Below are 26,369 nucleotides of genomic sequence, written 5' to 3' on the forward strand. Positions count from 1 at the left end.
ATGAAGATGGCCAAAAATATCTTGACTGGGAGGGAATGGGGTATGAAAATAACAGAGAGCTCTAGAAACCAAGAGCTGTAGCTGATGAAAGCAATGGCTTCAGCAAAAAGTGCAGTGGGGGGTACCTATATCCAACTGTCAATGAAGGAAAGAGAGAAGGATAACTGCCTACATTTGGGCATGTAATATAAATACTAAATATGAGTACTAAAATTGTTCTAGTCGTGAAGGTGTGACTTGTGTGTATCAGCCTGAAGATGCAGCTGTAATCTTTCATGATAAGGCTACAGAGTACTTTGACATAGAAATGGTTTCTTTGTATAGTTTTTGCTGAATTGCATCATGGCTGTGCATTTGTGTTGGTGGTACTGCTGGGAGGTCCATTAGGACAGAATTTCTCAATGATTCCCAGGTGGGCTCAATAAGAGTGTTGGCATTTCAAAGTGTGTGGTAGAGGGGCCACAGCAGTTCAGTTGCAGTTCTGAAATTCGGAGTATCCCACAGACTTGTCTGCCCTGCATTGGCCCTTTGGAAGAAAATTGCTGTACAAATTTGTTTTACAAAATGTGACATGCAAACATCAGGATGGCTGCAGGCAACTGCTCCCTTGTACAGGCAGCAAATGTTCTATAATAAAATGCATTCAACCAGAGGCTTAGCTTCTTTTGAAAAGCTGATTTTTCTTTTTTTGGTGATGATTTCTACAAAATCTAAAATACCTGTGATTTTCCAGCTAATAGCTAATTTCAATTTTTTTTAACCTTTTCTCTTTCCTGCCTTTGTTTCTTGTCTCTCTCTCCGGTGGGAGGAGAGAAGGTAGTCAGAATCATCTATTCCTCATCCCAATGCCCAATGTTAACAGAGCTGTTAAAACTGAAAAGTCAAGAGCTCAGAAGTTTACTGAGGGTCAGAACTTACATTACTTACTCAACCACATTCTGGCCCTGTATGTATTGTGAAGTAGTTTTTAATTGGTGCATTCCATCTTGTTGCTCTCAAGAGACCTTTGTACCATTTAGTGCACAGGACAACTACTAAGCAGCTGTCCAATGTTGTTTTGCTTGGATTCCACTCGGTGTCATTTAGGTTCTGTACTCTCTCTGAACACTGCAGCCATCCTTGCTAGCCATCTCCTCTGTTACGTGCTTTCAGATGACTGCAGTGAAAAGGGATTGTCCTCCCAAGTAACAAGAGGAATAGTCCATTGCAGTGAAGGACTGTGGAGATGGAAGGACAAGTGTTATAAATGGACTTATACTGGAGAAGCAGTACCAGAGTGTGAAATAAATCAGGGGTGAGCCTTAATCTTCTGGTTGTTGTGTAAAGCGTGGTGTGTGATGAGTATCTAAAGCTGTGCTGTGATCCAGCAGATCAGCAGAAGCTGCTGAACCTCTCTGTCAGAAGGATGTGACTCTGTTAGGATTAGATGAAAGAAATTGTAGGCAGAAGGTTTGAAAGTGAGACAGATACTGGGAATTAAGAACTGGTAAACTCTGTGGCATAGTATTCTTCCTGACACAAGGATAATTAATATGAGTCAGTTTAACTGAATGTTTCGCTTCATTGCTTGCTGATACCAAAGACTTGATGTTTTGGCAATAGGAATTTCTTTGATGGCTATTTGAGATTTCAGTGTATATAAATATAAATAATTATATATAATTTTGTATAAATAGCTTTATTTAGGTATCTTTGATAAAGGCCTTTACATACTGAAGAGCTGTGTAAGCCTCAAAATTTAAACCACATTTCATACTCTTTTTGTTCCTCATTGGTGCAGAAAAGAGAAGTCTGGAGCAATGCAGTCTGAGGGTTTCTTGGTTTGCTAGATCTTTCCTAGAGTTCGTCATTGATTCCATATGTGTATCAACTGTCCAGCCTTCACGGTGAATGGTACCTTTTATCTTTAGGAAATCTTTAAGCAATTTGACTTTGCTCAGCTTATTGTTCAGTAATAAGGAAGTAACATAAGGAAAGTGATTTAAAATATTGTTTTGTGTAAAAAAAATTGAACTACTTATTCATTCATTGTATAAATATAGTTGTATGTATTACTATTAATTCAATAGCATTGACTTTGATTGACATAAGTGGTTATTATCAGCATAGTTTAGTCTTGAGATAAATGGTTTTATCAAGAAACAAAATACTGATTTTCTCTATAAGAAACAAAGGAGTAAGGTTCATTTTTGTTATTGCTAGTATGCTTAGAGCACGTAAGTAACAGGTTCAGAGGACGAGTAGCCAAAAATATCACAAGTACTTCATATCATTTTCCTGCAACCTTAGCACTTCACCATGAACATTATAAATGACTGATTCTCCTTTAGGTTCTGACTTACTTTAGAATGATGTATGAAATAATATGTGTTTTGCATGTCCTGTTTGTAATGATAAAGGTCATATAGTATCATTTACATAATCTCTAGCCAGAAATGAACTCCAGCAATATCTTCTGTATAACATATACATTATCTGAGGTTTAAAACTCTCATTATTCATGAAAGTTAATTTTACAGTGGGTGGGAATGATCTATCTTATGGCTGCTTTTTTGATCATTCTATAAAATAATATGAAGCAAAGCCTGCACAAATAGCAGGAAAACCAGTAAAGAGTGATGCATTTGCTTGACTCTGTGTATACCCGATTGGATCTTGATTGATGGCAATCATTTGTCTTTGTCAAAAAAAGCAGAAAAATTCAGACATTGAAATAAGAGTGCTATCAAACTTTCTACAATGGCAGAAAGATTCTATTAGTGTAGCCTGAGAGTATTAACTGTCTCTGCTAGAAAATGATAAAGAATGTTAATTTTTTTTCTTGAGCATGTTTAAGTGTAAACTGCATTATTTTGTCAATGTGGGAGGACTGGAAGGGGCATGCTACAGATTTATGGCATGCTGGAATTGGAATTAAAAAAAAAAAGAGTAAATTACAAAAAAAGAGAGAAGCAAAAAGCCAAATACAAGAGCCTAATCTTTCTGATTATGATTTTGCAACAAAACAATAAAAGTTAAAGTAGCACAGTGTCGTAAAATCCTTAATGCTGCATTCCTATTGATATTGAAGCTTTGAAGAATAACTTCAAAGGAGGGTGAACAAGAGCAAAAAATAGATATAAAATAAACAAAAAAAAATTGACAAGCTTAGTTTTAGAAGTCCTTTTGTATGTCAGATCTAGGAATATTGACCCGTTACTTGAACGGGCTTTAAGGCAACTTCCTTATTAATGATACTTAGAAACACAAAGCATATGGCTGTGGGTTATAGTGTATTAAAGGGGGGGAAATGCTGTTTTACCATACAGTAATGCTTGCAATGCAAGGATACTTCTTTTTAAATAAATGAATATATAATTTTTAATGTGTATATAAACAAACAAAAAAAATGAAAACACTGAAACTGCAAAGAGTTAATCACTGGATTTATTTTATGCCATTAGTATCTGTGGGGTTTGCTATACATCTGTAATATTCTCTGGTTCTAAATAGCTGTGTTAAAATTTGATTACTGAAACAATATTTTCTGAATTTCAAACACACCAAATAACCCGCATGAGAACCCTGTCTACCCTAGGAAGGCAAATATTTTTTGTTCCTAAACTTTTAAAGGATAAGGAAACTGCAGGATTCATCTTGGATGTTTACTAGTCCTTGATGCACCCTTAAAAATAAATATTTGAGAGATTGTCATTTTAAGGACAGATGAAAGAAAGGCCATATCAAAACTGTGAACCAGGGCCTGCAGTTCTATCCAATACCCACGCTAACGCACTTTGTGGCCCTCGTCAGTCATTTTAAAGGGTTTTTATGTTAGGTTGGTTTGGGATTTTTCCTATTTCTGTGTTGTGCTCCTAAAAACACACTCTAGCTTTGCCATACTGTGGTGTGTGTCAGATTAAGTCAGCAGGCTCCTCATTCAAGCATTACAAGGCAGCATAAGCAGTGTTACCTGTCTTTGCTTAAAGAACATTGCAGTGACATCATTGAAAAGCATTTTGTATTAATTCGTTAACTTCCATGAAGGCTTTGCTACTGCTGCTGAAGATGCTAAGCTGTGATTGTAGCTGAGTGATGGTGTATTTATTTTAAATATATTTTTAATGGTAGGGTAGGTGAGGCAACTTGTATAATTAAGATCTTTGCTGTTTTAAGGAGCAGCTGTGAGATTACTTCATGGCAGGGAAATTTTAAAAGTGGAAACACTGTGTTCAGTATTCACATACATATAGTATTCACCCCTTCTCTTCTGCAAAATAACAAAGGAGCACCAGACTAGTATTGTAGGACAGGATTAAGATTACGAGGTCCAATTTTTGGGGAGCAATAGAAATCAGATCACTTATATCACATTGTCCTAATACAGACATTATAGGAGAAATATTCTCCCCCTCAGCCTTCTTTCTGTTCTTGCCTGCCTGAATTTTCTGTCCTTGTTAATTCTTCAACAGATTTCTTTTCTGACCTTGTATTATGTTTCCCAGGTTTTTGTCCAGCCAGACCTGGGTTTTGCCCCCCTTTCTCTACTCTGACTCTTGTCCAGCTGATTCCCAACTCTTTTCTCTGCTTGATCCCCAGCAGATGCGTAAACCCTCTCCTCTCACGTGTTTATCTTCCATGTTTTCCACATCAAGAAGCTTTCTTTGGTGCCTCATAGGCTCTTTGTCTCTCCTGTCTCTGGTGAAATAATTTTCTTCTTTGTGCTGCTTATGGTGTTGGGGAGAACGCTGATGAAAGATAACTACAACTTTCTTTGTCTCAATGTCTTGATCTTTCTGGAGTAGCCACTTCAGAGAAATTTTTGTAGAGAGAAAATATTTCAGAGAGATATTATTATTATTATTACTATTATTACTATTACTCTTTATTTGTAGTAGATACAATTCTGGAGAAGAGGAATTGTTCTTTGGGATTAATGCTTGTTTGATGTGGACAGAACCCAAGACTGTTCTCGGTGGGTTTGATGCACATGAGGTCACAGTCTGGGTGTGATGGGTGCAGTCTGAGAGGCACAACCCAGAGAAAGATGGGCAGCATCTTCAAAGGTGTTTTGCCATCAGCAAACACCTACTGATTGTATACAGACTGTGGACTTCCAAAGCCTTTAGCAGGGCCATATTTGGCAGCTTTGTACAGAAACAACCGATGAAATACATTGGGCAACAACTTCTATGTGAAAAAACTGAAGTTCTCTTAACATAGCTGACTTTGACTTGAGAAATTTTATTACAAATTATTAAAATATAGTAAAGAAAAATTAAAATTCCTCCTCCAAATCCCATGCATTGTGCTGTAATCTCTGCGATGATTGCAAGTCTGTCTCTGTTCCTCTCACTGCCCCCTTTCTGATGGGAAATTTCTGGGGAAAATGCCATCTTGCAGTGATTAGTATCAAAGATTGGTTACTTCTATCATATGGTTTGGTAAGTAATCCGTAGCTATTGCTGTGATTTGCTGCTTGCCCATATAGCTTCACACATGTATTTCATTTCCAAAGTTTAGCAAAGTTATTCCCTATAAAGACGGTGAAAGTCTAGATGAAAGCCATCCCCTTTGTGAAAACCCTATTCTCTATCCCTCTTAGTGACTGGTACAACAAAGTAAATTTTAATGGTGCATGATAATGAAAATGAATCCTGTGACCTTGAGAAGTTGTAGCAGAAGATCAGGTTTTATTTGAGTCCTTTTGCCATTGTTTTCATTACTGTATTTTTAAATTTTACTTGCAAACAGCAGTACAAGTAGCTGTGTGTATATTCTGTACTTGAGACAGTCCAAATTAAAATTCATAAGTCACTTAAAAAAACTCAAACTGGTTTGTGTGTGAATTAATGGTTTTTATTCTTTCTAGGGCTCTGTTCATGAAAACATTAGTGTTTTTACAGCAATGGAAAGCATTTCATTTTATCTTGCCCTTGAAATCTCTTACAAAATATGTAAGCTTTTTATTTTGAAAAGGAAAGTGAAAACATTCAATTTTCATGATGAAACAGTCTTTTCTTGATTTTGAGTGTCAGTCTGAATTGACTCTTCTGTCAGGAGACAAGCTAATTGCAAAAACCCCATGCTTTTCAAGTCTGTTACCACAACTTCTCTTCATGGGTGTTTTCTGTGATGGTTGTAATATACTTGGTAAACAAGGTTTCTTGGAGAAGTTGTGTTACAAACTGTATCAAAATGTTTGAGTTCTTTCATTTTTTCATCATTCACCACTAAAAAATGAAGTTAGCATAGTTTAGCAGGGACAATATATGATTATTTCTACAGCTGAATAATGGAGAAAGGTGTGACTAGAGATAATTACAGATACAGTTTATATATGCAGGAGGGAGATTATGTTCAAGGAAGAAAATGTGCTTTATGGTGCAGTACACTTAAATTATGCTTATAAGTATCTGCACCATAACTTAACAGTGGTGTGGTCTTAAATAATCTTCTCTGAAGAATTTACATAAAACAAGAATTAACATCTCCAGCAAAAAATGTGGAGAACTGTACGGTTTTACAGAGAACTATTCTGTTCTCACATTTGCATTCCAGATTTTAAAGAGGAAGTTTATAGTTTTGTTAGGAGTTTCTTTAGTACCTAAGGATTTTCCTTTTCAGTGTCCCAACTATAGTTTTTTGTGAACATCAGCAGTATCATTATACAGATACTTGGTTTTACAAACACACGGGTGGAATTCTGTAGTCCAGAAATGGAGGTTTCTGGAGAACTCTTTATCTGGGTGCTGAAGCGACACATTAGAACAGAAATTCCCAGAAATGTGCACAGTTCCAGCTTGTTTTTCACTGCAGTAATTCTTCCCAAGCCTGGGGGTTGAGGGCACTGGTACTTGGGTTTGTTTGAAGTCTGTTTTTCCGCTGTGGATGAGTACTTGGAAGAGAAATACATTAGCAGGAAGAAGGAGTATGAATAGACAAACCACATTAGACTCAGGAAATCCCCTGAGCTGAAAATTTTTGTAAACTGGCAGAGTACTTGGGGAGAAGTTGTACATGTGTGGATCGATCTTGCTCTTCCTTGAGCTGCCACTGACATTTTGGGATGCAGAATTTCAGGTCACACCTTTGGTGAGAAAAGGTGCAGACACTCTTATGCCCTTTCTATCCTCTGCGTGCATTCATGTCCCTCCTCTGCAGGGACAAGGCACCCCTGGAGTGATTAGTGGCACCAGTGGAGTGTAGGGCCTGCAGCCCCATGTGAGTTACTCCAGAGCGCCTGGTTCTCCTCTTTGATGGAGAATTTCTTAGTGGTGCTGAGTTGTTTCCTGTTGGGAGTGACGGTGTTGTTTCTATTTCATTCCCCTCTGTGGTGGGATTGCTGTGTTGAGAAGAGCTGCTTAATACTGAGAAAGTTGTTTCAATGTTAGGAAAGAACCTAAAGAGGTATGTTGGTTTTCCTACTGTTTAGGTGGTTTGTGCGTGTGGTTGTTTGGTTGGGTTTTTTTGGTGAATTTGTCTTAAAAACAAATAAAGGAGTAGCTAGATGAAGAAAGACAAGCTGGAAGCCTTGTCAAGAGAGGTGATAGCTCCCCTGAGGAAGAAATGTCATTGTCTTTTAAACACGCGTCTCTGAATGCTAACGCAGAGAGTAAAGAAGATGTGGGTGTTATGCTCTTGTTTAAATCACTGAAATGAAACAGGAAACATTGCCTAGTTTGTTGCTTCTTAAGCTTTCGTTTTCCAGTCTTTCTATCAATGCTGTTATATAATGTTGGATTTTAACATTTAATATTAGTCTTGAGGATGAAGTAAGAATATGTGGAGGAAAGAATGCTACAATATCTCTTGTATTAATCAGTCCAAGTGTTTGTTACCAAGTCACATTTCTCTCTTGGGGTAGCTGTAGAAAAGAAGTTGCATCTTCTCAGTTAGCAGCTTCTGATGTGTCAGTGTACAAGGTTTTATCCTGGGCTAAACCCTTGGATTACTCTATCAAAGGAACCTTGAGTGGTTTAGCACTTTTAACATTGCTCATGCTTTACTGCAAGTAGTCCTTTGGTGGGTTTTGTAACATCAATAAGGATGACTTCCCCACTTCTGTTTTGGTAATGTCACGAGGGCTTTGGAACCTTCATGACTCTTGGGGCATCAGTGGATCTCAAGAGGCAGTTCAGTAGCTTAAATAGTTTTGATAGGACCCTGTCAAGTAACAGTGCAAGTGTCAAGTAACAGTGCAAGTGAACTTGCCCCCCTCTGCAGCACCTATGAATTGCCAACCTTTTTTCTCCTGCTTTGCTGATAACATAGAACAGAAGAGAAGGTGTGTTTTCAGGCTACTTTTTCCTTTATTTAAACCTTCAGTAAATACAGAATTCTCTGTGTGGTCCAGGAAATGGTGCTTCATCATAATTCAGTGCTGTGTTTTTAGTTTTAGAGACAGTTTGCAAGGCTTTCAAAGGAGAAATGGATTTAATAAGTTAAGCCTTTTTAAAGGGAGATGAGTCCTGTTGCTGTTTCCTAGGGATGCTGTGCTAGTATGGTAACAGGAGTCCTGCTCCATGTGCTTCTCAGTGGTCTTGCTGCCTTGTGCTTATTGTTTCCCGTCCCAGAGTGCAGTACAATGTTTGCAGTTACTTCAACTCTCTCTTACATGTGTTCCTGCAATCATCACACAATGAAGTAGTTTCCCAGATTTTGCCCTCCTCAGATTTTAAATCCTGAATTAAAGCTCGGACAGAAGTGTTAACCTTTAAATCAAATAATACTTGATTTTATTTGATTTTGGCTGGGATTTTTTTTTTTTGTAAGCTTTGGTTTTAGTTATGTCAGAGAGTAAGAGAAATGCAGGGATGTTCAGCTTGGGTGTCTCTAAGGCTCCCATATCCTAACCTGCAATCTGAATTGATGATTCCTTTCCCAAGATGCTGTTTAACAGTAGCCAACATCCTGTGGACCTTACAGAATTGCCTGTTCCCCCTTACATAATTTCAGGCAGAGGTACAAGAATGTTCAAATTGATTTGTGATTAAGTGAGAGGTTGAAGGGGGAATTTTCTTGTGTCCCCAGATGCACTCAAATTCTGTCCACATTAAAAAGAAAAAATGTATGTGTATTTTTGATATTTTGGCATTTGGAGACCTCAGGGAGGTTGGTCTTCTCTTTATTATTTATTCTGTGTTAAAAAAAAAAAAAAAAGTTGTACCTAAGTCTCAGTCATCTTTTTTGTCCTTCTGTATGGTGGTTGTTGAACTGCTGAGTTAATTTGGTTGATGGATAGTAATTTTAACTTCCAAAAATCCAAACAAAACCAAACCAAACAACCAAAAGTAAAAAAAACACCCTAAAAAAATCAAATATCGGGCCTCCCCCCCCCCCCCCCCCCCCTTCCCCCAAGTTACTTTAAACCTTTCTGGCAGAGGACTCTGAAAAAATATATACAAAAGAGAAAAAAAAAATTAAAAAAATTAACTTCCTGTAGAAGAACATAGAGCAGAAAAGTATTTATTGAGTCAGAGGGGTGCACTATTACATTTTTATGGAAGTAAGAAAAGTATCCAGCTGTTAAGAGAGCTATAAAAAAAAGATACAGGTTAGCCACAGCTCTTAAAGTGTAGATACATGGGAGTGTGATTTCATCCTTTTTCTTCTAGAAGAGATGAAATGTTTGGGGCAAGTCAAATCTAAGATTTTTTTGGAAAAGCTTTACTGTAATTCCTGTGTTTACTGTTATAGGGTCAGGACAATGAACAAACAAAATCACGGAACTGGCCAGATTTTCTTGTTTTGGTCAAAAGTTGATCTATGTTATATCCACAAATGCTGAAAGATTATGATGTCAAATTCCAAGCTACTGGAGAGAATTAATCTGAGTTGTAATATTTCAATGCACATTATTCCTCACAGAAAACCTGCTGTTGCTGTAATTAGTGGGAAAATAAATAGGTACTTCCTATGCATGTGCTTAAGGTGAAAGCATCAAAACCAACAGGAATGGCCAAGGAGATAAAGACTGAGCTGCTCCTTTGTCATATTGTATCCTTCAACATTTATTCGTACAATCTGTTGCTCATTTTGGCAAGGAAGGGGTGACCAAATACTTCAGACTAAAATTCTGCATTATCAGACAAACAGCAAGAAACCTCCAGCGAGATGCAATGTACCTATTTTTTGTATATTATGGGAGTTATTGTTATTTTCAATATGAATGGCAGTTTATGGGGTCTGTATGAACTGTAGTTACTTTGCAAAACAAGTGTTGTTGACTGCAGTCGGGTGTAGGATGTGCGAGATTTGCAAAGATTTATGAGCAACTAAGCCGAAGCATCCGGCTGCAAATTTGCTACATATTCATTTTTCCATGTCTAAATCATGTCTGAATTAATTTTGCTGAAAGCCAGAAGAAAGTTTTCATGTTGACTTCTGGTAGAAAAGTGGAGTAGTTTTCATTTTAGTTAATTTATAATTAATCTTGACAGAAATGCAACACGGATTGAACTGTGTCTCATGGTGACGTCTTTGGAAGTGCAGCTCTTAGACTGATCATAATAAGACCAGCCTAAGATAAGACAGTGATTGCAGAATACGTGATTGGTACTGTACCATGTGCTTAAATGAGCCCTCTTTGAAGTATCAGCATGCACTGGAATGCCAGCACTTCAAAGCATGCTCCAAAAAGCCGGGACTGTGGTTAGCTACCAAGGGGTTAATAAAGATCAAAGAAGAGCATACATAAACTCATGCATAAACAGAACTGGTTTTAAACTGGAGGTTAATAATACCATTATCTAGGACAGCAACACCTTAAGGTGGGCTTGTCTTTTCCCTGACATGGTGCTTTATAATGCGTAAAGGGAGGCTGAAACATTTATAGTCAACATTTTTTTCTGGATTGCTTTTTAAATGAGGAATTCAAAGCTTGTCAGTGCAGAGAAGAGTCTCTGTGGTATCTGAAATTGGCATTGTTCCTCTAGGTTTGTTTGCATGCTAATTAGGTGGGAATGGATTTTTGGTATGATTCCATGAAAACACAGAAATCAGTAGGCCTGGCCAGGGAATTGTAGCTGGGGTGTCTAAGGGGTGAGACAAAGAGATATTATCCGGTTTACTGTATAGAAGCATACTAGCAGCATTTCTACTAGTTTTTAAAATGCAAAATCTAGGAATTACAGATCTGTGTTTGTACTGTCTTGTTTATATGGGGAAATAGCATGAAACATCTGTTAAGACAGGCTTCCCTTGCTGGCATTCCCTTCTTTTCCTCTGCACCGGAGGCACCTGAGGTTTCATGTGTACAGAGGTCCCCTACAGCTGTGCAGAGTCCTCAGACTTCTGTGCTAAGTCCGTGCACATGTTGTGCCTGAAGTTCATAGCCTGCTTTTCACATGTCTTTCTTCTGAAAGATGCAAAGAAGAATGACACTACTCCCTTCAGCAAACCCAGGAAACCCCTCTCCACGCACACTTTTTGGTAAAATTGAAGCACAGATAAAGGCAAAAGTCCTTTCAGGAAAAGAAAATCCTTTACAGACAAAGCCAAATGTTTTCTTGGAGAAGGGTTAGAAGAAGTAAATAGACTGTGCTGTTTTAATGAGTTACAGTAATGTTCTGCGTAATTGATATTATGCCAGAGAAGTTGTACTCAGTGGCCTTGGGCCTTTGTTATGACCAGTTCCTGTTACTACAGCAGTAACTGTGGCAGAGATTAAGGGCCTGTCTGCACATGGGGTTTTTTTCTTAAGGATTCCCACTTATTTCCATCTGTGGAAGTCTGTATCCTGAAACTATGAAATATGAACGTCTGTGTGTGGGGAAAATGAAGATAACATGAGAAGGCAAAGACTCTGTTAATATTAGAGTATGATTACATGATAGGTCTTTTTGGTATTCTTCCTCATTCTTTCCTTCCTTTCTCTCATCTGCATGTCTCTTTCCCTTATTTTTAGTCACATAGTTGCTGGTGAGGCTGCAGGGTGAACAGGTCACTGATATAAAACAGAATAAAAACAATGAAGTCTAATAATCCCAGGTAGTTACTGTGATTTGGTTTAGCGTGGCCACACAAATGCAGCTGAGAGAGGGAGAGAGAGTTGAACGGTAACAGGTTGTGCCACTGAAGAAAGTATAGGTAATGTAGGCAGCATTCCAAAGATCTCAAAGCACTTATCAGGATTTAATTAATCTTTAATGTTCTGAAGTAGATGCATTATCAGCGAAGTGCTGTGGAATACACAGAGGGTAGCTGGCTGAGTAATATTTTAGCTGCAACTTTGACTTAATACTAATCAAATCTTTTCCTGTGTGCTTTGGTAATACGGGCAAAGTGGGAATCAGGTCAGAACCTGAGGTACTGAAAAAGTAATTTTCCCTACTGCATCTGTACTCTGATTTAGGTTTGCCACATGGCAAACATTCATGCATGGGATCTCTGCATGAAATGTGGAACTTGGTAGTGCTGCAGAGAACTTGCTTGTTAACATCTTCTTCAGTGTTTGCTTTGCCATCATCAAGGTCAATGTTCTATTTTCCAAAGTGTGTTACATATTTTTGATTATGTTACAAGTCAGTAACACATCTAGATATGTACAAGACATTTTTTAGATAAATGTTTATTGACAAGTGGATAGTAGTATGCTCTGGTGTAGCTTGCTTTTTTAGACCACAGTTTGTGAAAGCTCATTACAAGAATATTGAAGTGCTTCAGAAAATGTTTTACTTGCTTTCTGAAATGACATTTTATTGAGTCTGTTAGTGGAACATACCTCTCATTTTACTATTGCATACAAAATATGAGATATTTTAATTAATATTCTGGACATCCAGCTGAATGGAAGTGCAATGGAGTTCAGTTTGCCAGATCAGGCAGCCTCTTACATTACATGATGCCCTGCAGTGTGCTGGAGGTACTCCACCAAAGGTTTTGCAGTATTTTCCAGAACTTCAGCACTTTCATCTTTGGATTGACAATCAAATCAATGCTGAGGGATGAACAGATTGAGGGCAGCCCTGCTCAGAAGGACTTGGGGATGCTGGTGGATGGGAGGCTGAACATGACCCAGCAATGTGCCCTCACAGCTTTGCCCTCAGAAAGCCAAACGTGTCCTGGGCTGTGTCCACTGTGGGCAGCAGGGGAGGGAGGGGATTCTGCCTGCAGTGCTGCATGCAACTCTGGGGCTCCAGCACAGGAAGGACATGGACCTGTTGGAGCAAGTCTAGAGTGCCATGAAGATGATCAGAGGCATGGAGCACCTCTCCTGTGAGGAAAGGCTGAGAGAGTTGGGGCTGTTCAGCCTGGAGAAGAGAAGGCTACAGGGAGACCTTGCAGTACATTCCAGTACCTAAAGGGGCTACAAGAAAGCTGGAGGGGGACTTTTTACAAGAACATGGAGTGACAGGACAAGGGTAAATGTCTTCCAGCTTAGAGGGCAGGTTTAGATTAGATATTGCGAAGAAATTCTTCACTGTGAAGGTGGTGCGGCACTGGCACAGGTTGCCCAGAGAAGTTGTGGATGCCCCATCCTGGAAGTGTTCAAGGCCAGGTTGGATGGGCCTCTGAGCAACCTGGTCTTGTGGAAGGTGTCCCTGCCCGTGGCAGGGAGGTTGGAACTAGATGATCCTTAGGATGTCTTCCAACCCAAACAGTTCTGTGATTCAAATGCAAATGTTTATTGTTGGGGGTTTTGTAGGTTTGTTTTCGTTTTTTGAGGTTTTTTTGAGAAAAATGTTTGTCTATTGCAGAAGATACCTGGTTTGAGCTCTTGAAACATTTTACATGGAAGCAAAAGTTGTAGATGTAGATCAAGAAGTGTTCCTGAACAGCATTAAAATAATCTGTCTTTTCTTTAAAGTTGGGCACCACTGTTTGTATTTTTGATTGCTTTTTTGTGTGATTTAGAAGGAGCACCTGATATTCTGCATTTGATGAGCCATTGCAACCAAAGTGTGTAATAAATTATAACCAGAAGTTGGAGTAGACATGCAGTTGGTGATGGAGAAATTGTGGAGCTGCCTTCTTTTAGATTTCCTTTCAGATCTGTGCTGCTGTTCCTGATGCATGAGTGGTGTTGCCGCTCTGTTTTTGGCTGTCCATGAAACTAATTTAGCCTAAGTGTCTGTGTTCAAGCATCTGCACCTTAGGAATTGTCATCACTGATTGATTGCCTTGCTGATGGTCTTAGTGAAGAGACCGAGGATTGATTAGGTTTGGAGATTGACTCAAATGCTTAACTCTACAGTTAGAGTTCTGACAAGGAGTGTGTAATCTCAAAATTTATCTTGGTATCTTCACATAGGCATTTCTGCTTTTGAGTTTGTTGTGATTGCCTTTTGTGGAAGTGGGTTTTCTTGCCTTTAAAGCTAGATAGCTTTCTGGATAGAAGAGGTCTTTTAGAGCTCTAGCCATCCTCTGTCTCTGAAGATTTCTATAACACGGTGCTCTTTTGCATTTCTTTCAATCTCTTCCTCTTTTCTGTGCTGTATTTGTTTATTTGCTACTTCTCTCATCTAAGGATCTGAATGGGGGCTTCTGTGGTGTGCTAAAATCCATTCTCACTTAACTGGTAGCCTGAGTACAGCCCTAAGACCTGTCAAACTATTGCTTTTGTAGGTTTGCATTTTCTTTCCTCTTCCCTACCTCACACAGTCCCTTTGCAACCCACACTGGTGTGTTGATTATTTCTTTTCTGGGGTCTTAGAGATGGCAGAGTATCTTGAAATACACAATGGGTAAGACATTACAAGAAGTAATTCTTCAGCAGTTGCATGATCCTCTCGTTTTTCTCTGGTATGGCTTAGATTCAATTTAAGTCTATAAGGGTATGAGGACCAATAGGTAGTTCCCATGCCTAAAACCCCTTTGATATAAGACCATAATAAAACTATACAGCACTTGGTATGTTTTGTCTCCAATTGTCCTGATCTTTGAAACTGCTAGGAAATACAGATTTCTTGATGTGGGACTGGAGAAAAATGAGCATTTAGACTTTTACTCACTGCCCACAGTGAAGTGACTTTTTTTTCATGATGCAAAATCCTGAGGAAGCAGGTTATATTGGTCGTTCTAAATTTGATCTCAAATCTGTACGATTTTAACAATTAAGTGAGTTGCATGGGAATGCGAGGGAGGTTTTCTCTCAATTCTGAGTACGTAGCCTGGTAATTTGGGAAACTTTTGAAAAAATAAAGCAATATAATGGTTGTACTATTTGAATAAAACACTTAGTATAAAAGCTTTGTTTCCATTCAGTCAATATTGTTACTAAGGAACCACTAATTACTGTGTATCATGTTAGAGGGGGCCCTGACAAATCCATGCAAATCATATGATTTATAATTCATAAATCCCTGATCCCCTGAGCAATGTTGCTCTTGCACTTAGACTAATTGAGTACTTATGTTCATCGATCCAGTCCATATAGCACCTTTAGTCCATATGGCAGCCTTTCCTGCGGGGCCGGAAACTCCTGTTCTCAAACCTCCCCTGTAGATGCCATACTGTCCCAAAAATCTGCCTCCTTGGCCCTTTGCTTCACAGTCCTTCAGTCTGCCAGCAGTCAGTTCTGCCTGAATCAGAGCAATATTTCTGTCTGTCTCCCCCTGGTTGCAGAGGTACAATGTCAGTGTGGTGCAGCACTGCCTTTTGGGGATGGGATTGCAGTGGTAAATTGCTCTTAGTAGTAAGGCAATGTGCTGGAGTAGCGGTGTGGTGTACTGGTTTATATTGGTTCTAAAATGCATTTTTCCCAGTGGCTGCTCTCAAAATTGGCTCACTGGTAACAATTAGTCAACACAGGTGTTTATTTTTGGCTTTGCAGGGTTTTGTTGGATGTTTTTGTATGTGTGAAGAATAGATAATTATTCTTTTTTTTCCCCTCATAAAGCAGTGGTCGCCAATACTTACAAATACTCAAATACACAGTCTAATAGTTGTTATGATGTTGTGTGTGAATAATCAGTGCACCACTGAAGGACATAGAATCCTATGCAAATTTTGTATGCAGAACTGAAAGTAAAAGTAAGGGACTAAAGATATATTATGTTTCAGGATAATACTTCATACCTGGTCATTGTTACCTATTTTCCTAATAATTTTAGCATAGTTTTGTAATGTGCTGTAATTGTAATTGTTATCCAGAAGAATGGCACCACTTAATTCTATCAAAACTGCGGCAAGATAGATGAATGACAAATTAATAATTTACCATCTTTGCATAATACTGTAGGCCAGAACACCAGCAGGATTGATGGCAGAAGAGGTTAACAAATTTTAGCGGCTTCCATTAGCTTTTCGTTGTCATATGTTTGTGGTGCGGGCTGAAATAAGCTTTGTAGGAGATCCCAGTCCAGGGAACTAATTACTCGTGCCGATTGCCACCCTGATGAATAGACCCTCATTGTATCATTCCCCTGAAGACGAGGAGCAGGCTGTGATTCACGACTGCATCCTGGCTGATATTTGATAATAATTTTAACAGATAAATGTAGGAAGGCAGAATGATGAAGTGCCTATCCATGCTCTACGACTATCAAAGGCATGCACATAGCCAGCTGTGTTCTGCCTTTTTTCTATAATCACTAATGGAGAATTTTTAGTTATTAATCGACCTTTGAATAAACCCATATCTTCCTGTATTTTGTAGTTTTTCTTTGGTTAATTATTCCAAAATCATTGGGGCTTGTAATCAGAGCATCCCAATTTTAGTGTGACTGTAATACAGACAAGTGTGGAAACAAGATACTGGGGAATTTGATTCCAATACTTCAGTATTTTTCTGAAATTAAGCAATTAGAAAGATGAAGACTAACACTGTTAGACTGTTAGACTTTGGTGTTAGAAATAAGCATAGAATTTTAATGAAGAATGTGAAGACAATCTCCATTTTTATAAAATTATTTTCTATCAGAATTTTTAATGTCTACAAATTGTGTTTGAGAGTAGTGTTATGCAAATCATTCTGGCTTTTGTCACTATGTTTGCTTGAAACCTTGATTTACCTTAAATAAAACTAATTTCTTCCTTTAAACTGTAGAACTATGAATGTAGATACCAAGTATTTTTAACATTGTGGTCTGTAAATTAGTTGTGCCTATTCATTTGTTGGTGTTGACAGGTATACTTTCTATTAGCTCCTGGATCAGAAATGGAATATATATCTGCATTTTCATCTACTGTTTTAATACTGGCTCTATAAACAAACAAAGTCAGTGTTTTTTAATTTGAATGTACACATTTTCAGGATACCATGGCTATTCTATGCCTCAGGCATTTTGTTTGTTTGCCATACCTGAAATTGGTGTTTTTTGTACATTCTCTGGGCTAAAATACTATTTTCCAGTGGCATTCATTCATGATCATGTAAGCAGATAGTAACTGGCACTTATATATGACCGTATTAAAAAGATCTACATATGTTTGGAGCATAAAATGGAAAATAATGAATCTGATATAACCTTTTCTAGATGTAATTTTTTAAAAGTATGCTTTCTATGTAGCAATTATTACACATCATAACATGTAGTTTTTAATTAAATGTAAAAACACAACTACATAAACCAGAAATGCAATCTGATTTGCTGAAAATAGATTGCTGTTTCACTCTCCTGGCATGGTTTATTTAAAAACAGTAAATGGAAAAGAAATGCATTTTCTTGTGTTGTTCTAAGCCTCAGGGGCTAAATGTAATGAATATTTTAAGAGATTATTTTAATTAAATTCCTGCACATCTAAACAGAGTAATATTTTATTATCACATACATAACCATGTAACTGAGGTATTCATTAAAGTTAACACTTTCTGGACCAAGAATTCATGGCATGATTTACTGACCTTGTGCAAAAAGGCACAAATTAGGAAGAAAAATGAAGGGGGACAGACTTTGATTAATATAGGTAATGCTATACCATATTTATAATAGCCTTTTCCCTATTCTGGTTTATAAATGCAGTCACTGAGAAAGGTGCCCTGCTGAGGCTGAAATGAGGCTGAAATCGGAGCACATGCCACTAGAGTGTGGGGAAACTGATCACACTGTCAGCAATTCATTTCAAAATGATGTATTTAGTGCTCATTTCACCTTCCAAGAAAAAAGGGAAAGGAGTTCCTTAGACTGGAAGGTGATATTGTTATTTTCAAGGACATACCTAAGTAAAAGATTGCAGAAAGGGGGGGAGGTTAAAAAAAAAAAGGCAAAAGCAGTGCAAACAAGGAGAGCTTTATGCAGAAATTCAGCGCTACCATGCTGGTTGATAATTGCTAACATATGTGGCTCCTCTGTTTCATTGTAGTCGTCCTCGTGAGTTCTGGCGCCTCGACTACTGGGAAGATGACTTGCGGCGCCGGCGACGATTTGTGCGTAACCCCCTTGGATCGACACATCCTGAAGCGACACTCAGGGCAGCCGGAGAGCATGGTCAGTGTAAAATCTGCCTCCTGCCACCAGCAGCAGGTTACAGGCCGTGGTGGGAAAGGCTAGACCTTCGTCCTTGTAGGATGCTAGCAAATGGTCCCAAAGCAAAGCCGTTTGGCGCTGCGTTTCAGGCGTGTTTTCCATACAGAGATAGCCTGGGATTCCTTCACAGCAGCAACGCTGGTGTTTGCTGAGCCCCTTCTTTCTGTCTTAGCTGGGCTGGCACATTGTGCATACCTTGCATACAACAATTACAGTCCTTACTAGGCTGAAGAAAAGTGGATGCAATTTTGCCATTAATCCCTGGACAGACTTCTGTGTAAATTACCTGCTTATACCTCAGTAACTTCAGAAGAAGATTTTTTTCCTGTTCAGAAATCCACAGCGATTATTTCAGTTAGCATATGTCTGCCTATTGTTACAGACGTATCAAAAGAAAAGTAACACTTCTACAGGCTAAACTGTGCCTCTGCTTGTGTTTAAGTCCTTGAGTTTTTCTGCAAGAATTTGATACGGACTAAATAGTAGCAAATGCTGATGTGTAAAGTATCATTCAAGCAGCAAAATGGTAATGAGGGTTTTAAAAAAGGAGATTGGTTTTTTTAACAGTTATTACTCCTCATTTTATAACCTGGGATCAGTCAGTTATAAGATGCTGTGCCCATTCTAGAGGGGAATCTATTTACAGAACTGATACAATAATCAGTTTGAGAATTCTATAGTAAATTGAAATATAAACAACCAAACCACACCCAAAGCCAGTGAACTTTGAAGTTTAGTACAGAATTTTGTGTCTTTGGTATCTCATGAGGGTACAATGATAAGGTAGAAAAATCTTGCATTTAAAAATAATTTGCTTATAATTAAAGCTGAGTACTCTTCACCTTGAAGGCACATGTCATGGAGCAAGTAATTTAAATTTAGTTTGGTTTTTTTTTTTTTTTAGCTTGTGAATTACTGTATGCATATGTGCCTATGTGTGCACACACAAACTGTGTGGAGGGATACATTTTATGCTAATTTTAGATTGTTAAGGGTGTTGTATGAATGTAGAAGAACATCACTGTCATAAAGTTGGTTTCCGTCAGGCGTCTTAACCTCTTGCACTCAGCCTTAAAGAGCCATTTCTGGAAGAAAATGTCTACAATATGTCAGCTGATATAATGCCAAATGTGACATCAGTCCTCTGAAATAAATGACCATACAGAGAATAGTCAATAAAGTGATCTGAAAGCAATGTTTGTAGAGCCTACATCTTTGGCTATAGAAAGAGGAACAAGATGTAGAATTAATTAACCCTCTTTTTGCTTTGGGGCTTGTTGTTCTTAATATTATGTGTTGTTCCTACACCATGGACTTTAGGGGACTAAGGTTTTTTCTGTTTAATACTCCATGGATGAACAACAACTGCCCCCCCCTTTAATATTATGTGTACTTCTAAGTTAAATAGATCTTGTCACAGTTTGATGTATTCTGCTTGTATTTTATTTTATTTTATATTTATACTGTTTATCAAAATTTTAAAAATATCTTTCTTTTTACTGAAAAATATTTAGAGCAACCATTTAGATTTGCATAACTTATTCTTCCATAAGTTAACACACAGTAATGCAATTATTCATATTTCATAATAATGTGATATTTTCTTGAATCCATGCTGTATTTCAAGGGCTGTGGCTTATAATCAGTTTGTGATTGACAGGACAACAGTTTTGGTCAATAGAAAGGAAGAGGGAATAAAAGTAGCCCTATTTCATAAGTAGCTAATAGGCATAGCTGGTAACTAACCCTGGTAATTTAAATAGACCTAATTGTTTTCTGTCTGCCTTTCTATTCGGATTCTGACATCTGTAACAGTCTTGTATTATATTTAATTTCCTGATGTTGTTTTGTTCTGAGTTTTCATACTGCCTTTGTTATCTGTTGTCCTTCTTGTTTTTTATCTAACCAGTGAAGATTTTAGTTTACCCTAAGTCATTATTTAATGTGATTTCTGAAATTATAGATAGTTGCTCTCTGCCTGTGTGTACACATTTAACTGTCTTCTTCCAAGACCTTCCACTGGCAAGGTGTAAGAGAGATGACCAAAGTACAAATTCAACTGGAAACTATATATAATGTACAGGAATGCAAAGATAGTTGGGGATTTTTATTTTTTCATTTTGGGTTTGGCTTTCTTGGTGTGTTTTTTTTTTTGTTGTTGTTCGTTTGTTTGGTTTTGTTTTTTGTTTTGTTTTGTTTGGGTTTTTTTTTTTTCCATGACTTCTAAAAGATACAGTTGTCAGAAAGATCAACTGGAGTGGCCACTTGATCCATTTCTTTCTGAATTGTGTTTATAAACTTATAATATTAACCAATTTAATCTTAGAATTTCCAATTGTTCTCAGATTTTTTGAAACCAGACTTTCATGATGTAGATATCCCTAGGATTCGCAGAGTATTTGCCTCAGTAGGTTATGATTTCATATCAATAATTTACCATTAATTATTCCATTTCAATTAATTATACATGCCTCTGAAGCAAAAGCATTTTTAGATCATGTGTAAAAGGTTCCCTACTGCCTATTTAAAGTTTTTTTCAAAAAATCACAGACCAAAACCTGAAATTGGATGTAAGAGATTTTGCCAAAAGGGAGGCAGGGGAAAATAATGCATAAATAATGGAATAGTACAAGCAGTAACCATGCTTGATAACATGGATTTTAGCTCACTTTTATTAGAGGATACACATTATCAACTATTTGGTGTCTTTCAAATACAACCAGATGTATTCTCCACCCCAGAGAACTCACAGTGCAGGAATCATCCCAATTTGCAACTGTGAAAATGATTCAGAAACAATTGGAAGCCCAGATATTGTTCAGTAAAACCGAGAGAGAACAACAACAGTCAGATCTGTTGCAGCCTAGTTGTGTGTCTTAGTAGCAAGAACCAATCTTTCCCAAGGATTGATTTGATTTGGAGGAGAACCTCTGGTGCAGAGGTGGCAGAATAAATACCTGAAGACTAATGTTCTCTGTTCAGACAATCAATACCAGCCCCATGACTATACTTCTGGCTACCTTCTAGTTAAAAACAAATTTTTTAATTCTGACAATTTAATTGCCATTCCCAAGTTCACATTAACTTGCTTGGGAAAAAAAGGCTTTAGGTAATTTTTCAAAGGGAAAAGGGGGAAAAAAAAAAAGATCCTTCCAAACTGGCTATTTATAAAAGTCAGTCTAATGGTGTATTGTGGGGAAAGGAAAGAGAGGTGAAGGTGCTGTGGTAGAAAGTTTGGGATGGAAGGAGTTAACTCTTTTCTATTCTTCCTGTCACCTACTGTTTAGAAATGGAACCAAAATGCTTGTATAAATGTGAAGGGGAAAAAAAGAGTAAACCTGTTGGTGTTTTGAAATTTACCCCAAAATGCAATATTTTGTGAGGGAATCTTTAGCTGCTAGAAAGTACCTTATCAAGCTTTTTAACAAGTGATTTTTTGGGGGTTTTAATTGATGTTTCTTAAAAATGTGGGGAGAGGGGGATTAAAACAGTCTGTAGCATTTCCATCAAGGCAATAGGTGGAGTTCAGGGCTTTGTAGCTCCAAGGGACCAGCAGCTGGTCATCCCCAGTACTGCAGTTGACTGGTTAGTTTGGTTTGCCTTAACAAGAAGGATGAAAAAGAAGTCTTAAAAATTATGCTTAAAAAACTTGGTTTGAAAGTCATTGGTTTTTCCATTGTTATGTTTTTAAATAAATAGGGAGAGTAGAGGGAAGCTTCTGGGGGCCCTTTCCAAAAAAAACCCAACATAGTAAGGGTTTTTTTAATGCACCTTTTCTCTGAGTTGCTTTTCCTGGTATAATTACCAGTTTAAAAAAAACCAACAAAACCCCTGTATCGTGCTTTCTGATACTTTATTTCTCAAATGGCTTTTAAAAGCTGTATTTTGCATATAAGTTTAAGTTATAGACAAACACTTTAAAATAATCTGTCATTCTAGGAATGCCTTAAGCTTGGTCAGCAATGTAAGACAAACTGTTATTTTTGCACCCAAGCAAAAATAAACACAACTCACTGCAGATGCAGAGATCCAGAGATGCAGAGATCCATTTGCAAAAAACTTCTTGATGAAGCTGAGTCTCACAGAGTGGGCTGGGAAGGATTGCATGGAATTACACAAATGAGTTATAGTAATGAAGTTGTGTGCTGGCTGTTGGGTTTAGGGCAATACATAGGCTGTGCCTGGAGATCTTGATCTTGGAAAGGTGTGTGGGAGCTGCAGGGTTTGTGACCTGAAATATGAAATCCAGTGTACTATGTCTGTGCTTATGTGGGAATGGAGTTGTCACATGGTGTCATGCTCCATCGTGTATATCTCTAATCAGTAAATATACAGAGAGAACTAGACCATGGCCTACCTACATAAGTGCATTTTTCCACAGAAGAACAGATGAATCCAGGTGGAATGTATTCTGTTCTGTGCAGGTACTCATGTGAGCACGACTGTGTTGGTTGCAGAGGTAGTGCTTTATTCACATCAGTACAGAAGGAGCAGATTCTGGTTCAGACTGTGATGTCTCATTGCCTTCTAGTAGCTGGTGTCTGCAGGTGTGTAGACAGGCATCTTCCTGTGCCTGTATTTAAGCTGTATTTAAGTTTAACACACGTTTCATGCGTGCCAGGAAATTTTGGTAGCTAACATCATATGCAAAGAGATGACAAAAATTTACAAAAATGGACTAAATTTATGGTCTAAAATCTGATTTTGAAAAATGCACATACATACGATGTATGGGTTTGAATCAGCATAGTATCGGTAGCTGGGGAAAGAATTAAAATCTGAGTAAGTGAAAAAGATAGGGCAATATTTCTGTTATCCAGTCATCTTTGGTTTGGAAGCTGTTGTATTGATTTTATTTTTTCTTAAAGACTGAAGGGCATAGTAACATTCTGGACAAGTTGTACTAAGTATAAAAGTATTAACTTTTGATCTTGGCTCTGAATTCGATCTTAAATAAGAATAGGCAGAGGGCTAGTTTGAAATCAGCATCTTCAGTATAACAGATTCTAGCAGAGGAAGCAAAAAATGGCAGCTGTGTACAGTGCAGATGAGGTTTTTGGAACAACAAATATGGTTTGCCTGCATTAAAAGAAAAAAAAAAGAAAGGACCAAAAAGGAAAAAAAAAAGGAAAATAATAAATTATCTTGGACTTCATCCTGAGGTGGTTTTGTTCTATTTTACTTTTTTTTGATCTTCAAGAGAGTGCTGGTAGGGCAGTGAGTAAGAGTGCATGTGGTGTGTGTTAGTACACTGATGGTAATTTTACTGCTGCTAACTGAAAATCCTCAAGGGGGAGTTAATTACAGGAAAACCTTCCTAAATATCAGCCGCATATTTTCCATGACAAGAAGGTTTTTCAACTCACATTGAACAACTCCAGAATCTGAGTTATCATTATTTACATGAGCATATTTTGCAAGAAAGTAAAATTTTTGTTTCTTCTATGCAGTTAAAGCTTTACAGTATTTTTTTTTAAGGCTTTCTTACAAGTGACAGATACTGCTAGGGCAAAAGGACCACATATAAATTGCATTTTATATTGTATGACGAGTTAAATTTCCTTTATTTGTGTTTTTGTTTGTTTGGTTTGAGGTGAGGGTTTGTGTTTGCTTTTTGTTGTTGTTTGGATTTTTTTATAAGGTCAAGGCCTAAATCAAAACCAGTATTTGGTCATTTGGGGTTTTTTTTTGTTGTTGTGATGGGGTTTTTATACTTTGAGTTTTGTTTTTGTGTTGGTTTTTTTTTTTTTCTTTTTGGTGAGTGGATTTCTGTTTTACTTTTCCACTGAATTGAAAAGTTTTATTATTTGCAATTTTGATGCATATACTTACTTAAACAATTCAAACTTTATATATTGCCACCGGGGAGTCGCTGCCTTCTGTAAATGTTTGCAGATTAGCATATTTTTAGAGGAAGCCCGTGGAACTTCAAATCAAGTGTGGCAGCAATCAGAGCGAGCAGTCACCAGTGTGTTGAAGTTAGTTGGTCCTGATGTGTTTGGTGAATGTTTTTCAAACACGGCTGTGCCATGGGTATTCTCAGTATATCTTTTAAGAAACAGTATTTTAATTTCCAACTTTAAAAAAAAAAAACAAAACAACCCCAAAACCGGACACATACACTGCTGTGTTTTGGCATTACCACAGCAAAACTTACGTACAGAGGGAGTAATTATCTCTTTCTTTTCCCCCCCTTTTTTTTTCTACTTTTTTCTTTTTTAATTTTTTAACCCCCCCCCCCCCCCCTTTTTTTTTATTTTTGTTCCTTTTTCTGCTGCTGCTTTGAGGTGGTGATTTAAAGAAAACAGATTTCGAGGCGGCAGTGCCGGGGGGCGCTGGCAGCGCTCCCGGGTTCCGCGGCGCTGCCGGGGCCGTGCGGGCCGGGAATGTCGCTGCCCGGGCACGGCGGGGACACATTTACCAGCCCGGTGACCGTGTGCGGGGCGGAACACGCGCTCCGAGCAAAACGAGCTGCTTGGCCGCTTCCCTTCCACCCCGAAAATCCCGGCGTGCGCCCAGAAATGCCCCGTGCGAGGCCGGGGCCGCGGGTGGCTGTGCCCCTTGGAAGCAGGTGCAGGCTGTTCTCCGACTCCAGCCGTGATGCCGGGGCAGATTCTGCCCCCCGCCCCCGGGCATGGAGGGCTGGGGGCAGAATCTGCCTCACGAAGTCGGCTTGCCGCGAACGGGAGGGGATGCGGGGTGGGAGCTCCAGGGCTCCCTCCGCCTTTTTCCCCGTTCCCGGGGGTTTTCCCGGCGGGATGCGGCAGGAGCTGCCCCGTCGGCTGCGGGCCGGGGCCGCCTGTTGCGCTGCCCCGGGCGGGTCCCGCCGCTCCCGGCCTTGTCCTGCGCCTCGTGTTCCCAGGGCCGTGCTCGGTGTCGTCGCGGCGGCGGTCCCGTGTCCTTGGAGCGTGGGTTTGGGGGTCAGGGTGACACACAGGGGAGCCGGGACCCGCCTCCAGCCTCCTTCCCAAGGAAGGCTGCAGGGGAAGGGAGTCTGCTGTATTCTTTTCCCCTCTGTCATAAACACTTGAAATAGAGTTAAACGCTGCAGTTAAACACTGGATAATTTTGAGCAGGCTTAATAGGATTAAAACTAGATGTGTCCTAACAGAGGATTAAGAAATGTACTTCCCACAGCTAGTCCTAAACAGTTTTCTTCCTGAACTTACATTAAAAAAAAAAAAAAAAATTACACTCCTTTGTCACTGAGACCTGCCAGACAGTACTGTGTCTCATTTCAGCTCCTGATGAGGATATACTTGTCAAAGGAAAGCAGTCCATCAAGAGTCAAGTTTTAGGAAACCAGAACTCAGAAAGCGAGATTCTCTTGGAAGGGGATGACGATATCATGTCATTCATGGAGGAAAGAGAAGTGGAGAACTTGACAGGTAATGTCACCTATCTAATTTTCTCCTCAGCTTCTCTACTGTTGAAGTTCTTATCTCCTCATCTCTGCAGTGAATCACTGATAATGAACACACTTCCTATAGCTGGGTCATTAAGATAATTTTCTGTGCACCTCAGATACTGAAGGTTTATTTGAGGAGAGTTGTGTGTTTTCTTTCTCTGCCTTTTATAACTTTCTTGCTTCTGCAGTAGATACCTATTCTAGAAAACCTTCCTTATAGAAAATCGCTCTACTTTGAAAAGGACTGCCTTTGTTTTCTTGACCTCATTCCACTCAAGTCATTAGACCTAGCGGACAATTAGGCAAGTTATCTGTAATTTAAGGCTTTGGAGAACTTTATTTTTTTTTCCTAAGTCTATAAAATTGTACATACAGGTTATTTACTTGCATGTAAAGGATTTGTACACTCGCTGGATTTAACTCCTTTAAACCCCTTGACACTCCCCCACTGAAGTTCTTTCTCCACAGACCACAGTCTTATTAGACTTCTTCTTTTTTTTTTTTTCTTAAAGAAATAGTACTTCAGATCATTCAACTTAATTAATTTTACATAGTCACATGCAACCTTTGCT

At 38.5% G+C, this 26,369-nt stretch overlaps 1 protein-coding gene across 4 annotated transcripts in view; it reads left to right on the forward strand.

The window, feature by feature from the left end:
- Window positions 1–26,369, forward strand: part of LRBA (LPS responsive beige-like anchor protein) — a 372,381-nt gene that overhangs the window by 177,435 nt on the left and 168,577 nt on the right. For all 4 annotated transcript variants that reach the window (XM_082282111.1, XM_082282108.1, XM_082282110.1 and 1 more), the window contains 2 exons: window positions 18,226–18,350; window positions 25,631–25,777. In XM_082282111.1, the coding sequence (XP_082138237.1) occupies window positions 18,226–18,350; window positions 25,631–25,777 (272 nt within the window). The remainder of the gene's footprint in view (window positions 1–18,225; window positions 18,351–25,630; window positions 25,778–26,369) is intronic.

The sequence above is a fragment of the Coloeus monedula genome, assembly GCF_965178545.1.
Source record: "Coloeus monedula genome assembly, chromosome: 5".
NCBI classification, from domain to species: Eukaryota; Metazoa; Chordata; class Aves; order Passeriformes; family Corvidae; genus Coloeus; species Coloeus monedula.